Source organism: Monodelphis domestica, chromosome 7, assembly GCF_027887165.1.
Source record: "Monodelphis domestica isolate mMonDom1 chromosome 7, mMonDom1.pri, whole genome shotgun sequence".
Taxonomy (NCBI): domain Eukaryota; kingdom Metazoa; phylum Chordata; class Mammalia; order Didelphimorphia; family Didelphidae; genus Monodelphis; species Monodelphis domestica.
The window spans coordinates 62,629,087-62,644,952 of record NC_077233.1 but is presented as its reverse complement, the minus strand read 5'-3'; the positions used below and the strand labels follow the sequence as shown (position 1 = coordinate 62,644,952).

The window sequence follows — 15,866 nt, the reverse complement described above, 5'->3', positions numbered from 1 at the left end:
AGACGGCTCCATTTTTTAATAACTGAAAACACGAGTTGTGCCTGAATGTGTTCATTGTTTAGCAGAGGGGGCAGTCTATGCAGGCAGGACTGCCTGGCGACAAGGCTGCCTTTCTATCAAAAATAAGATTTAGAAAAAGAAGAAAGAAAACGGGGGAAAAGACATCAACCGAGTGCTCTATTTTCTGCTTATAATGTTAAGCACTTCAGCTAGGTAGGAATCCTCACACTAACCCGGTGCTGCTTCCTCTTGGAGTCAGTTGGAGGAATTCCTTGAAACATTAGGTCCTGTGGATTCTGACTTTAAAAAGACCCACCTACCACAAGAATGTGTGTATAAACCCCATAGGAACCATCCCACATGTAAACCCATAAGCTCACTGGTTACTTTGAAATGAAAAATCTACAGTGTCAAGCTTTAAATATAAATGTCCTGAAACCAGAAAATGTACATGGCTAAAGCTTTAACAAGATGAAATTTCCCATTTGTATCTGTTCTCTTGCTGGACATAAATAGCAAATTTCACATTGCTTAAAAATATAGATGGGACTAAACTAAAGTGATCATAAAAATCCTTGTATGTTGCTACCATCCCAGAGTTACATATGCCAAATGGTGGGAAATGCAGTGTGGTGAAAAAAAACACTGGATTCAAAGCCAGGAGCCCTAGATTTTAATGCTGCCTTTACTACTTACCTCCTGGGTGACTAGACAAGTCATGCCACTGAGCTGGACCTCAGTTTCAACATCTGTAAAATGGCAAGTTGAACTAAAGGATCCTTGCAGCTCTTTTATTGTCTGATTCTAAACTATTCTACTGAACTCTCCAGTGATCAATAGACTGCCAAAGATTTTTTAAATAAAATCATTTTTAAATGTAATATTATAAATATACATGTGCACATATGCATACACAAGTGTATGTGTATAAAAAATACACAAAAATGCAAGAAAAGGGCCCTGAAAATTGCTTCCTAGAGACCTTCAAGGCTTCTAAGTGTCTTCAACTGAGAACTAGATAAACAAATCATGGTATAGGAACTTTAAAAATTAATGATAGGTGATAATTACTTAGAAACCTGAGAAGATTAATATGAATTGTTATAAGATGAAGTAAGCAAAGCCAGGAGAGCAATTTCTGAAGATCTGAAGTATACTACCTATCTCCTGGCAGAAAGCAGTTGTATTCAAAAGGCAGGAGGAAACAGGCACTTTTGGACATGGCCAATACAGGAATTTATTTTGTTTGACCTTCATATTTGTTACCAGGGCTTTGTTTTTCCTTCCCCCCCCCATTTTTTTGAGAAAGTAGGATGCCAGAAGGGGAGTTAAGATGAAGAAAAAATGATTTGTTATTACATTACATTAAAAAATAAAATAAAATAAATTCTTGAAAGGCTCTAATAAGGTCTATATTCTAATTATAGTATAGAATCGAGAAAGATAAATGGCAAGATCAAATGACCCTCATAGTCCTGTGAAATATACTGCATAAAAGTTAGACCCTAGACTCAGAATATTCTAAGATGGGACAACCAGAGTTTGCATCAAGTACCCTGATATTCAGAGAGTGAAGACAGAATTTAGCAAGAATGATAAGTTAACTCCCAGAGAGTGTACACACATGTTTACACACACACACACACACACACACACACACACACACACACACACCCCTCTCTCTCCCTCCCCCTCCCCCTTCTATCGCTACCCATGAGGTGATCTGTGTCTACTTTCCCCACTATCTTGGGGTGATATCCCAGAATCTCTCCCCCAACAGGACTTTCTATCCCCAAGACTAAGTCTAAGTGTCTATCTCCCTGGCAATAAGATATATTCTAAAATCTTAGCCCTGCCTCTCCCCTAACTGAATGTGATTTAAAGGATGCATTTCATTCTACTTGTTATGGGTGCATCTGGAGACCCAAATTACTAGTTATAGCTCAGACTTTACTATATGGATGAAGGATCTTATAACAGTTACTACTATGAATAAGAAAATCAATAACAGCATTTTGCTTTTGTTTTGTATCTAACAACTTACAAATCCCAGACACTAAATGTTATGTGTACAGAAAAGCTTCATAAGATCAAGCTGAGATTTGAATCCAGGCCTTCTGATTCCTGTTCCAGAACTCTTTCAATTACATATACTATAATGCCTCGGGTTATTTTAGAGCTGGTCAAGTCATTGACTTATTTTGTGGGAAGACAGTCTCTTGGACTCCCTTGATCTCTACTTCATCCTCTTGAAAATGAAAATGAAAATCACATTTGTTTTCCTACCTGTCTCTCAGGGATGGAAGACTATATTCTAGACAAGTACAAGATAACCTCATTTATATTATATAATAACATATTGATGTTACTGGCTTTCGAATGTTCATCTCTTCTGCCACTATAAACCTCTGACTGTGACCACTACCCTCTCCCCTTTTTCAGTCTTCCAGCCTGGTTGGCCCTCCCTTCCACTGGAAACCAGAGCACTTCAGGGAGCCCTGTGGAGGCCCTTTTTTTTTATTGCTGGGGAGGGGTCACCTGCACTGAAGATGAAATAATTGTGACACAATAAAAACGTTGGAAGCAGAAAAAAAAAATTGAATTGAACCTAATTGAACCCCATAAGATACAAGTGGCTTTTTATTACACAATAAAAGAATAATATTTTCCAAGAGCTATTTAGTTGTTCATTTAAAACCAGCTCCTTCTATTACAATGAAGGTAATATTCCTCACTGTGTCCTATCTCCCAGGAAAACACAATGATGGAAAAAATTTTAGATTTTTAACATTTTAAACAAATATAGGAAGATTTTAGTTTCTTCAACTCAAAAAGCCACAGAACAGTCTTTCCTCTGACTTTAAAAGTAGTTGAGATTATACAAAGTACTACAAACTGCCAGAAGATGTTAAGTAAAATTTGTTTGAAATCTTAATCATAATGCTGGCTACTGTGAACCCTCCCACGGGGGGAGGGGGGGAGAAGAAGATAAGCCAAGGAGATGGTGATGAGCCCATCTATCTTACCTTTGTATAGGGCTTTACATTTAAATGATGACAGGGTCCTAGCCATAACTTCTGATAATACCTAGCTAAAATGAATACCATATTTTCTGCCCAGCTCATTCACTGTCCCTGACACCCCAACTGTATTTAGAATGAAGTTTTTCCTCTAAAATGTCTTTTCTCTACTGTGAAAGAATGAGGACCACAAAATGTACCACACAAGCCAAGAATGCCCGTTCAAGCATCCTCTAGCTGTGAGGAAAGAGGACAGTGCTTCCGCTTCTCAGGACACCACCAAAAAGTACTGACCTACTGGGGGTCTTGTTGTTTATATTAAAAACACTACGTTGAAGTCCTGTCGAGTTTTGTGAACGAGAAAGATTCCATGTCACAGGGAAGAGAGGAGGGGAGGGGAAAAGGGGAAACGAAATATGAGCTTATGCACCAGGAATATAGGATAAATATGGTCTTTGTGGGTAGATTGGGATGTTTTTTCATTCAACCCTTAGAATGAATTAAGGAATTTTTTCCCCAAAAAGTATATATACTTGCACTCAAAACAGCTATTCTGTATGCAGTAATCATTCTCAGTTAGACAAATACACTATGTCTCCTTCCTTTTCACCCTCCCCTTTGCAGAAAAATGATATAGCTACTGACATAATTGTAATCTCTTTATCTCATGGGCAAAAAAAGGAGTCAGGCAAATTAATTATATCATAGGGCAGTTTTTGCATTTGTTTTTTAAACAACCTTTAAAAACAAGAAGTGCATGAGCAATGCACTTCTATGAGCAATGAAGCATTAGTACCACAAATGGATCAGTGAGTTCCAAAAAAGCTCCAGGTGATCCATCTGTAGACACTAGTGCTTCCCAGAAGCTGTTAGGGTTTTAACATTTTCTGAGGTTTATTGGGGGTAAAGATGCCAAAGGAAGCTATCAATCTTTTCATTTGAAGAATTCCAAATCATCACAAAGCTTTCTCAGCACCATTAAAATGGCATTAACTAACAGAAGTCACCAGAGAGATATATGGTTAGAAGTTTGGTCACTCTGATGTTGCTAGTCTTGTTCCCATGCACTCTTATAAAAAGATGTGCATGAAGAAATGCAGCACTACAGAAGCAATAGCTGGAATGCTGGGCTTTTCAATGAAGCCAGCAAGAAACTTAAGGGACTCTCAGTGGCAGGACAAAGGGCAGCAGGAGTTCTCTCAATAGCAAAGGCCCCTATTACCCACAAAGTCAAGGCAGAAGACCATCTTCAAAACTCATAAAAGCAAGTTGCAATTCCAAGAGGTTTCTACAAGGAATAAAAATATCCAGCATATACTCACTTCCATCATTCCTTAATTGATTTTCCTATGCCTCCTTTACTAAGGTCTCCTGAGGGCAGGGACTATGCATTCAGTTTTTTGTGTGTCGCTTTCAGCTTGTAGCACACGAAGGGTGCTCAATAAATAAACATTAAAAGAATGAGGAAAGGAGAAAGAAAATAAAGAGAAACCCAAAAAAGAAGAGAAAATGAGCTACCTCATTACACAGATATTCTTTCTAAGCCATACTCATTCAATTTTATTGCATGCCTTGGTTCTGTGCACACGTGGGAGTCAAAGTTAGAACAACAGGCTAATGAATAAAGCCAAAAGTACAACAAGTGCAAGAATCAAAATGTATACCACAGTTATTATTAATAAGGACACATTTCAAAGTTTGAAAAGCTCACTATATACAAGATCTCACTTGTGCCTTCTGAAAATTCTTTGTGGGTTGTTATTTTTAACAACAACAACAACAATACAGGGATCATTATTATTGTTGTTATTACTCAGTAGTTTTCAGTCTAACTCTTCATGATTCCATTTCGAGTTTTCTTGACAAAGATATCAGACTGGTTTGCCATTTCCTTCTCCAGTTTATTTACAGATGAAGAAACGTAGGCAAACAGGGTTAAGCAATTTACCCAAGGTCACTAATAAGTGTCTGAGATCAGATCTGAACTCAGGAAGTTGAGTTTTTCTGACTCCAAGCCTGGCACTCTATCCACTATACCACTTTGCTTCCCATTGCTACTATACCTCTTGAAAAAATCAATATTCTGGGGCAGCTAAATGGCTCCGTGGATTGAGAGCCAGGCCCAGAGACAGAAGGTCCTGCATTTAAATCTGGCCTCAGACACTTCCCAGCTGTGTGACCCTGGGCAAGTCATTTAACCCCCATTGTCTAGTCCATACCAGTCTTCTGCCTTAGAACCAATACACAATATTGATTCTAAGATGGAAGGTAAGGGTTTAAAAAAAAAAAGTAATAATTCTGGGCAAAAAGAACATGGGCCAAAACACCAATGTAGAAACAGCTGAGTATCCCAAATGTGCTGTGAGGTCAGTGAAGAGGCAGAGGCAAAATGAAATTCCACTGGTGGTAACCTACTTTGCTTGTACAGCCAAATTATACATGAAAGTTTAGAAATAGTCAATTAGATGCAATAATATGGAATAATATTGAAGGTATGGAGTGAAACACATTAGCTATGCATTCCAAATACCTGACTGCAGAGCCTAAGCTGCAAGGCAGATACTTTCACCATCCAGTACAAAGGGTCAGCAGTACCAAGGCTGCCAAATTTTTTGCCTAGGGCCCAACCTGGCAACTATCCCAGAGTCCAAAAAGCTGCACCTGATTGGCATAAAACAAAGCCACTTTCATCTGCCATACAGAGGAACAGCCCTGAAGCTACTAGCCCCTGCCCCCAACATGCTCAGATTCATCTTGATCAGAGCAAAGTCCTTAGCTCTCTCTTAATACACTGATCTCATGCCCATTCCTTTCCAATCAAAAATATGCCCTGTATTTGACAGCCAGACTTTAATTTACCTGCAGCATGGGTAAGCTTCACCTTCATATTCTGACATCACAATTAATAACAGAATAATCCAACAGACTAAAAGCTGGGCAGGAATCAGAGGGTACTTCATCTGAGAGATGCCAGAAGCACTTAGACAGAAGTTGGTCACTAAAGATATGGAATGTCAAGCAGAACAGTCTGTGGCAGAAGGATGAATACAAATCAAACACTTCAAACATTATCTGAGAGGGCTATGAGAAGGGAGAGGATTTGAGTCAAACAGAAGGTTCATATTCTATGAAAATGAGAAAGGCTCAAGTCTCACAGAGACTGAGATCTTCTTGTAAGGTGTTGAGCATTTGTCTGTCTGGGAGTGGAGGGTATACTCCATCTCCCAGCTTCACCTCAAGGTGTGCTAAAGCTGGACAGCTCCCCACCAGAAGAAAGGACCCTCAGAAGTCATGTCTAGCGAAGTCTAGTCCAGTGCCTGGAACATTGGAAGTGCTTAATAAACTAGTGAACACCATACTTGATAACCATTTGTGTATGGTCCTAAGCCACACTCCTCAGTTTCTCATCTATAATATGGGTAAATCATCCCACAAAAACATCTAAGGAAGAGTTGCCTGTAGCAATATAAAGGAAGGAAAAATTAGATAAATATGAAGTACTCCTAATCAGTCACTACAATTATCAATATTTGATACTCAAAACTGACTATCAGATCCTACAATCATGTTACAGCAACTGCTACCCAAAATGTTCTAGACAACATTGAATGCATATATTGATGCTAACTCTGCTCAGCAGGTTTATGATTTTAAAAGGCAACTCTCAAAGCCACAAAAAAAGCTAACCTACCAAATAAAGCATGTTGACATTCTTGGTAATCGCTAGGTAAATTCTGCTTTTTTTTTAAAGTACTAAAAGTATTAGCATAAGAAAGAGAAAACTACTTAAGAAATGAGGAAAGAAAGGGATCCAAAACTGCTTGAATACAAGACCACATATAGTTGCTATTTTTAAAGAAGCATTTCATTCTCTTGTTTTTCCTTTTGCATTTGCTATGTGACTGGTTATGGGTATAACCGAAATACAGAGAAGCAAGAAACTAGGGATGGTAATCTCCTTTACACTCTTCTTAAAAGGAATAGTCTCATGTCAGCAAAATTTTCTTAGATAAAAATGGCAACAAAAAATTTCACTTGAACCTCCTTGATATACACAAACCTCCTCTCCTCCAAAGAGTTCACATGAAACTTCTTTCAGATTTTTACTAAGGGAGAAATATACTAACACTCATGGATTCTGGAGTAAGCAGGGAATTCCTAGTGCCATCAATTTCTTCATCTATTACTGAGCCAAATAAAATCATTTTCATGTTTGAACTAAGATTTCAGAAATTTGGACATAGAGTAGAAGGGAGAAGGGAGGAGGAAGTTCCTGGAGAGCTCAGGAAGGAAGGAAAGGGGTATTATCTACACCTACACACACACACACACACACACACACACACACACACACACACACACACACACACACACACACACACACACCCTGCTCTAAGAAGGAGTCAAACTCTGGCTTGAAGCTAGTCTATAAACAAACCCTGGCAGAGGTAAAAAGTCAAAAACCCCTGGATTACATTCTGATGTGACACATTCAATATGTTAAAAGGAACTTCCAACATTTGATGTGTGAGTACCCTCTAGTAATGTCAGGTTCTGAAGTCTTATTATGGAACAAAGGGGACCCTGAGTCTGCAAAGGCTAAACCAGTGGAATATAAGCTCTAGTAGCTTCTACTCAACCTCAGAGGCTTTAGGGATAGGCCCAGCACACACAATAGTCAGCCATATAAGCACCAATCGAATGTAAACTCCTTGAGGATACTTTTATTTTCCTATTCATATTGTCAGTGCCTCCTGACACAGAGCAAGAGCTTAATAAATGCTAGCTGATTAAAAAGCTCATTACCAAAAAATTGGCTATCAGATGATGATAGGGGAGGAGGAGGAGAGTTGTCATTACAACTCATGATGATCATGTGCTAATGTGGTAGAAGGGTTACAATCCAGGTCAAGAATGGATGTACCCACACCAATGAAATCACATGTAAAGTCAACATATTGAACTCAACTTTACATCCTGAGAATTTAGAAGGGGAAAAACAGTACACATACAAATCAACAAGTTGGCTGGTAGGGCTAACAAGAGTAGTAGAACTTTAATAAGAAAGGACAGCCAAAAAAAAAAAGATCTCTTTGTTCTTCTATCTGTTCCTCTCATAGCCCATGCTTCCCAGAGTCACCAATCTTAACACCAGCATGCTAGAACTTAAGAAGAGGCAAAAGCAGAGGCCTTCTTTATTGGAAGGTATATTAGAAATCTCAATATATTCCCAAATCACAACTGAAAAAGAATCACCTCAATGGCACACCAGAGTAAGCTTTACTAAACTGTTTTAAATCAAACATATTGTTAGATCCAAAAGCAGAAGTAACTATAAGCAGGTCCTTGCCCAAGATGCCTGGGAAAACAGTGGCAGAGCTAACAGAGATGGACCAAAATTTCTGGTCTCTCTAGGTCAGCATTAGAAAGCAAACAATAAAGGGCTCTAGCTAGGTAGCATGGTACCAGATCTGGAGTAGGGAGGACCAGAGTTTAAATCTGTACTCAGATACTTCCTAGCTATGTGACCCTGGGCAAGTCAGATTCCTAACTGCCTAGCCTTTCCCATTCTTTTGTTTCAGAATCCATACACAGTATCCATTCTATGACAAAAGGTAAAGTATTTTTAAAAAAAGAAAAGAAAAAAGCAAGCAATAGGAATAAACAGCTCTAATGAGCTAATCAAGTGTGCCTCCTTTTCAGAGTAAATCTTCACAATCACAAGAAAGAAAATCATAGCAATCATTTTAACACAAAGGTTCTGCCCATTGGGGTTTTGTATTCCATTTGTTACTATGCTGCATAATTTCTAATTTAAAGGAATCCCATCAGGCATGATTAGGAACTGAGAAGGTAGACCACCTACTGGTCCCATCAAGTATCAAACATTACTGAGAGAAAAATGGTCCTCTACCTAGAAAATCTTTGAAAGGAGAAAACACTTCGAAACTTCTTATCTCTATCTCCAGCATCCACTGCCAAGTTCTATTTCCATCTTATATCAAGGACTTTTTTTTTTACTCTAAATTTGGACACAAGACAGAGACTGGCAGCATCCCTTGGGAACTGAGAAACACAGCTCAAAACAAAACAGAAAACACCAAAAAGAAAAAAAAACACTCAAGAATATCCATCCATTTGCCAAGCTCACGTGATCTATTCAGAGAAATGCTGGCACACACTATGGATCTTGATAGGACTGTAAACACATGGAGAATGATCTCAACAAGAACAGGGAATGGTAACAATGACAGCTATTCTCCAAAGTCGTTTATCCTTCATCTTAAATGGAGATCATGGAAGTCTGTTTCAAAATGAACAAAGTAGAAAAATCAGAAACTCAAAGAAAACCAAGAAGCTCCAAAAGAGTTGAAGTCTGACACCCATACAATATTTTTAGGCCTCCCAAGCCCATCACTGTGTTTGCTACCTGTCCAAAGGACGTAGTCATTTCCCCACACGTTCTCTGGCCATGTCCTTACATGTACCCTGCCGTAACCAGCATTGCATTCCTGTGATGGGACTGGAAAGATTAGGCCCAGACAAGAGAACATCCAGCCAACCACCTAACTGTTTGTCACCAGTTAACAAACACAATTTTTTCCCTCGATCAGTAACTGTCATAAGTTGACTAAACAGCTATTGAAATCTAACAGAACAGTGCAGCCAAACCTTACAGAAGGAAACATACTCCAAATAGATTCCATGAGTAAAGAAAGGTCTTTTCTCTTCCCATTGGCTTTATAGTTCTCTTTTTACCACATGTACTTTTTTTTAAATGTTGCTTATTTAAAGAACATTTCCAAATACAAAGTAGAACAGAAAAAGTTGATGTGTAAAACTATAAATCTCTATTTCATAAGGATTAGGGTTTTTTCCCCTTAAGTATGTATGTACTACAACCTGTGACATTCAACACTATTTTGTTTGTCTATGTTTCCTGCTAAACTTCCTCCTGACTACATTCAATTTGGAAAGTTCTATCATGCCTGAGGGAATCCTGCTGTTTCCATCTTCATAACTGAAGAAATATTGAACTACCAATATCAAAGATAACCTAAGTCTGATTTTCAGAAGGGCAAGGACCACAAAAGTCTCATTAATCTTGTCTCTCTTTAAAGGAGTTTCTGCCATTCTATTAGCATATGGCTCAGTTTCTCCTACTTTAAAGGAGCAATGACAAAAATAGGTATTACAGCTCCAAATACTGTCCAGTACAATAAACATGTGTGAAGGCTTTGGCTCAATGGTGTAAGTATCTCTTCGAAAAAAGAATGAAAAATTGTCAATTTGCAAAGGATTACTAAAAGAAATGCAGATATTACACCACCAAACATAGCCTCTAATAATGTCACTTAACTAAAATAATATTAAAACATTATACCCAAACCTCCTTATAACATTATAAAACAAGCTATAATGTTGTTCTCATTTCTCATTGTTCTCATTGGACTAATTCTAACAGTGATTCACATATGGTACCAAGTTTTACTTGTAGCTGCTTCATAAAGAGCAAGTTCAAGATATTTAGGAAATCAACAATCAAGCAAATGGTGATTCTGGATTCATAGAACATCACAGATTAGGCCTTACATTAAAATCATTTTAGTGATTTTAATTTGTTTGGTTAAACTACCCCCCCCCCAAAAAAAAAGGATTCTTCTGACTTATTGCACTTATATGACTAAAGCTCAGAAAATGCACCAAAGTGGCCAGGGCAGCCCCTATAGCAAAGAGAAAGACAAAGAGAGAAAAGCCGAGAAACAGATTCCTCTTCTGTCCATTTTGGTAACAGAAGTTCAGTAATTTGAGCCAGCTACTCTCAAATGTGAATCTCAAAGTAATGGCTTTTTCTGACCTCTCCTCCAAACAGGTGAAAGTTTGGGGTGGGGTGGGGGAATATTTAAACCTGATAAGGCAGTAATCTCCCACCTTGCTGACTCAAACATACTAATATATTAATTGCTTCAGACCCCAAAAACCTTGCTGAACTGGCTAAAATGTTGGCCAAACTCAATAATCCAGCAACGTCCCCTTAAATACAAATCCTTCTCCAAGATAACTTTCTATGTTTAATTTAAAAGTACTGATTGCTTTTTAATGAAATGCTAAAGCTTTTGCTGCCTGCTTAGTACTTGCAAGATGCCAGCTAAACCCACTATTAAAGCTGGAAATCATCTGCAAATTGGTGGGTTAGTCAGAGTTCAAGTTTGAGCAGTCGGAAGATTTTAAGAATCAATCCAAGTGTCATCTCTGTGACAAACGGATGCAATTCCTAAAATCAATCATTTAAAAATATTAAGCGATAGGTCGATTTTCCTTGATTCAAAGGCAATGCGATTTGGCTGCTGATACCCAAATATAAGTAGCTGAGATTACATCAGCACGGGGAGAAATGTATCCGAACTACTCTACTGCAGAGTCAACGTTAATGGCTTCGCTATCTTAGCTGAACTGACCCAGACCCCTTTTCCTCTCCTGCCTGTGTTCCACGTTTGACCCCTACATTTACTTTCAGTAGTTTTGCAAACAGCTTCTCCTTACGCTCCCTCCCCCGTGCTGCTAGCATCTCACATTTCGAGTTCACAGAACACGTTTTGTCCACTTTGGGAAGTGGCAGTTTGGCAAGGGGGCGACAGCTTCAGAAGAAGCTCAATCAGAAATAGGTTCCATTCATTCATGAGAAATTAAGACACTGTCAAAAGCTGGGTAAAAAAAATGCAGAACAAGGAATTAAGACTGTGATTCCCATGTGCTTGGAATCCTTAAGAACTCTTGAGCTTTCTATAAAAACACAGGGAATGTTAGAGATAGATCATCTAGCTCAACCCCTCATTTTACAGAAGGAAACATCTTCAACAAAATCTTACTGTATGTGTTCTAAAAACCTTCATCATGCCTGAATTGCTTTTGTAGTTATTAGTTCCATGCATAAATTAACTGTAATATAATGAATGATAACTACTAAAATTACTTTTATTGCTACTTTATTTTTTTTTAAATCAACATGTCAGAATGTGTTGAACTATTATGACTAGGGATTTCAAGATTTAATAAAATCAGTAAAATGAGTAACTGTAACACAAAATATTTGGTCATGGTACAGAAAAAAAGGCAGTATTAGCTACCCAAGAAAACCAAACTGTACACAAAGGCAAATTTGTGCTTCTAGAATCAAAAATATTTATTCCATTGTAGATATGACAAAAATTTCTTTAAAAAATAAACATAAAATCAGTTTCACTGAAAAAAAATAAAAGTGCCATATTTCGAATTATTTTAACTCTTCCAGTCTCTCTGCCACATCAGGAACGTACCTTTCTTAATATTCACATGCAAATTTCATCTTTAAATAAGACTACTGTCTATAAGGACTAACAATAAGAGAAGCAAGCAGTTTTTAGTTATGACAAAAAAATGTACATTATACATCTGTTTTTGTTTTTTCTACCTTGAAGGGTGAAGGGGAATCTTGGGTACTAAATTTTACAGTGTTTATTCCCAGCCCAATGATATGTTATATCAAAATTATTTAACATTCAATTTAACCCTTTAATTTACTGGAAGTAAAAGAATATTTTAGTTGTTTCCTTTGTACCTCAATAAGCAGCTTTTAACTATTTCAAATATGCCCCCAAAGTATCCCCAGCAGTCAGCAAAGACAATAATTGCCTCTGACAAAATTTAAAAGTGACTCAGAAATTAAAAAGCTATAATTTAAAAAACAATATACTCTGTACAATTTTATTATGCAATTTGTTACTTTCTGTGAAATGTCATATGTTGGCTGATGAGCAAAGATTTTTTGCAACAATCTATTTTAATGTTTCTGTACTTGTGACAATGTACACATAACTCAGCATAGACTGAATTTCACCCTAAATAAATAAATATCCAGCCTTCATTTATGCTACTATTTTTATTATATTTTCATCATGTTTGTAACTTTTTTGAGAAGTTTGCCTATATATGCAAGCCCTGAATGGCCAGTCAAATTCACTGCTATGCTTTCTCCAAGAATCTCAACTACACCATGGATTCTTCTCTCTCTTATGTGTCATATTCATCTGTGACTCAGTTTCTCCATTTACAAACAAGAATTTCATAATAATATAAATGTAATCCTAAAACAACAAATAATCTATCAATAAACATCTCCTGTGAATTTTTTCAATTTCTCCAGCCAATGTCCATTTGTTTTAAGCAATATTTGGGATAATAAAATTCAAAATAAGGTTTCTTAGGTGAGATTTGACTTATACCAAACTGAGACACTCTTAGCCAAGCAGACATGCTTTTCAGATCTCTCTACAGTTTCTCCAGCTAGCACAAATTCTCCAGACTTCACAGACATTTTTGAATTAGAATAAAAAGGAAATTTAGAAGAAAAAAAGGAAATATAAGCAGAGTACTAGAGAGTACCCTTTACAAATCTAGTGTCATTTATCAGTTTAACAGGATAAAAATCAATTCTATAAAACCTGGTTTTAGCTATCAAGCTATCATGGTTGGTATATTTATTCAGACTAAAAATATTTATTGAATCTAAATAAATATTTGTCAAGTTGAATTTAGATACTCACAAGTGCTTTTGGGGTTAAGAAACATTAGGGAAAATCTTCTCCCCTCCACATCTTCCACCCCTCAACTGACTTAGGCAGAAAAAAAAAACAAAAAGTCTTTGGAAAATGAGTTTTCTATATCTTCCCCATCCCTGCTTTTTCTGGATCATAACATCTTTAGGTCTAGTTCATATTTCCTAAGTGTTAAGTAAAAGCTGAAAATTCACTTTATTTCCTCTTTTGTTCTAAAAAGTAGAAATTACTAAAAAAAATCTTTTTAAGACTCAGCACTGTAAATTAAGCTACTATTTTCTGAGCAACACTAAATCAGAAGCATTATACATACAGACATATAGAAGCCAAACCTTTCCCTTCCAGAAAAGAATGTTCTCATGTACACCGTTTGGTATGTGAACTGCTATAGAAAGTACAACTGAAGATCTCAGAATTGTGAGATACTGGCATTCCCTACCCCAGGACTTGTACCTACACTATATTCTAGTTGGTACTAACTAATTATCTCATTCAAAGGCATAATTACACTCTGAATCACACATGTTTAGGTATATTTAGGGAAATATATTAAATTTTCTACATGTTCATATATATTCTATGTTCATATCCAAATATAAGAAGTACAGATCTCACTTTAAAACCATTTCAACATATGCAAACAAAACAAACCTATTTCTAATAATCTATTCACATTTCTGTTCACTCTTACCAGCCTGGTCTCTCCTTTCTCAGAACTGCTACAATTAGAATCAAGAACACAGATTTTAGCATTTAATCGTTGTCTAAAGTGCTTAGCACAGGACTTGGCATATAGTAGATACCACATAAATGTTAGCTATTATTACACAAGTGAGAATCTTAGCAACCAGACTATAAACTACTTGGACATGGGGTCCATGTCTCATTCATCTGTATCTATAACAGCGCTGTGCTGGGCACACAGGAAACACTCAAATATTTGCTGATTAACTGATCCAGGATCTCTAAAATTATCTCACTCCTAAAACAACCAGTTACAAATTTCCTAAGACCTTATTAGCCTTTATTACGAAGACTCTCTTAATATGTCTGGCCAGTCTCTTTCTTAGCCAGCATTCATCCTGCAGTTACATACACAGTAAAGCTTTATCCTGTTTTCCTATCTAGTCACATCTTCTCCTCAGGCCTCATTCACTCTGATTATTCACTGTCATCATCTCCATAACTCCCTTCCTCTCTTTGATTCACCAATAATCTTTTGAGTCAATGAAATACTGCTCAGGAAGGCCGAAGTCCCACTCTACAGAACCACTGACACTTATAAAGCCACACTTTAAATCACATCATATCTGAGAATGTCAAGGGACAGGCAGTATCAGACCACCACAGACAATCTCCAAAAGTCAACTACAGGTTCAGGTAATTGTGACCTCTTTTTATACAACAGAAAAGGATCAGGCTTTGAAGAAGGGACCACAGACTTGAAAAGAGGAAACAATTACCATCATTAGAATTTCACCCAAGCATGAGATTTAATCTCAGGCTCAGGACCTATAAAGAGGTTGGAGGAAAAGGGGTTTCGTTGGACACCAAATTACTCTGTAGGGATAAAAAAAAAAAAGTCTGCTGCTGATGACATTAGTCAGTAAGAGAGACTCGGCTTTGTCTCATGTCCTGTAGAACCGCCAAGTATAACAAGGAATCTATTTTTTCCCTCCTCTTCCTTGTCTCAGAAAATACAAGAATTCTGTTTCTTTCTTTGAAACACGGCTCTTGAATACTCTAAAAGTTTTCCCCTCCCAAGTGCAATACTAATGGAAGGGGGCATATGACTCTCCAAAGCTACAGCAAAAAGGGGCTATGTGCCCAAGATTGAAAATTATTGTGTTCTTTAGTAATCCTTCCCAGAAAATAGATAGTAGAAAATCAAAGTCAAAATCCATCCTTGGCATTTCCCCCTGGAGTGATTTCAGAATGTAAACCCATCAGAATGTCAGGTAACCAGCCATCTTCCACTAAGAAATAGAAAGAAGGCCTTAGGGATAAAGATGTCAGAGCATATCCTCTCTGGTCCCAAGTGTCAAAAGGGGCCTTTCATGCCCATTCCACATTGTCCTCATGACCAAAGGATCATTGCCAAGCTAAGTCTACGCTATTCCACTGATCTAGCATGATGGGACTCCTGGGGGACATGGAAGTTCACGTTACAGTCCAGATAAATTTAGGACCATCACTTCCACACAGATATATTCTTTCATGGGGGTGATCCTAATTTTCCTTTTTCCTTTCT

At 37.4% G+C, this 15,866-nt stretch overlaps 1 protein-coding gene across 2 annotated transcripts in view; it reads right to left on the bottom strand.

Moving 5' to 3' along the window:
* The window catches only part of EEFSEC (eukaryotic elongation factor, selenocysteine-tRNA specific), a 358,290-nt gene that overhangs the window by 320,922 nt on the left and 21,502 nt on the right, over positions 1 to 15,866 (bottom strand). Inside the window, exon 1 of one of the 2 annotated variants that reach the window (XM_056804746.1) lies at positions 14,267 to 14,438. The exons of the other annotated variant lie outside the window; for it this stretch is intronic. Within the exon in view, the coding sequence (XP_056660724.1) occupies positions 14,267 to 14,423 (157 nt within the window). The 5' untranslated portion in view covers positions 14,424 to 14,438. Of the gene's footprint in view, positions 1 to 14,266; positions 14,439 to 15,866 lie in introns of those variants that run through there. 2 annotated transcript variants of the gene reach the window in all.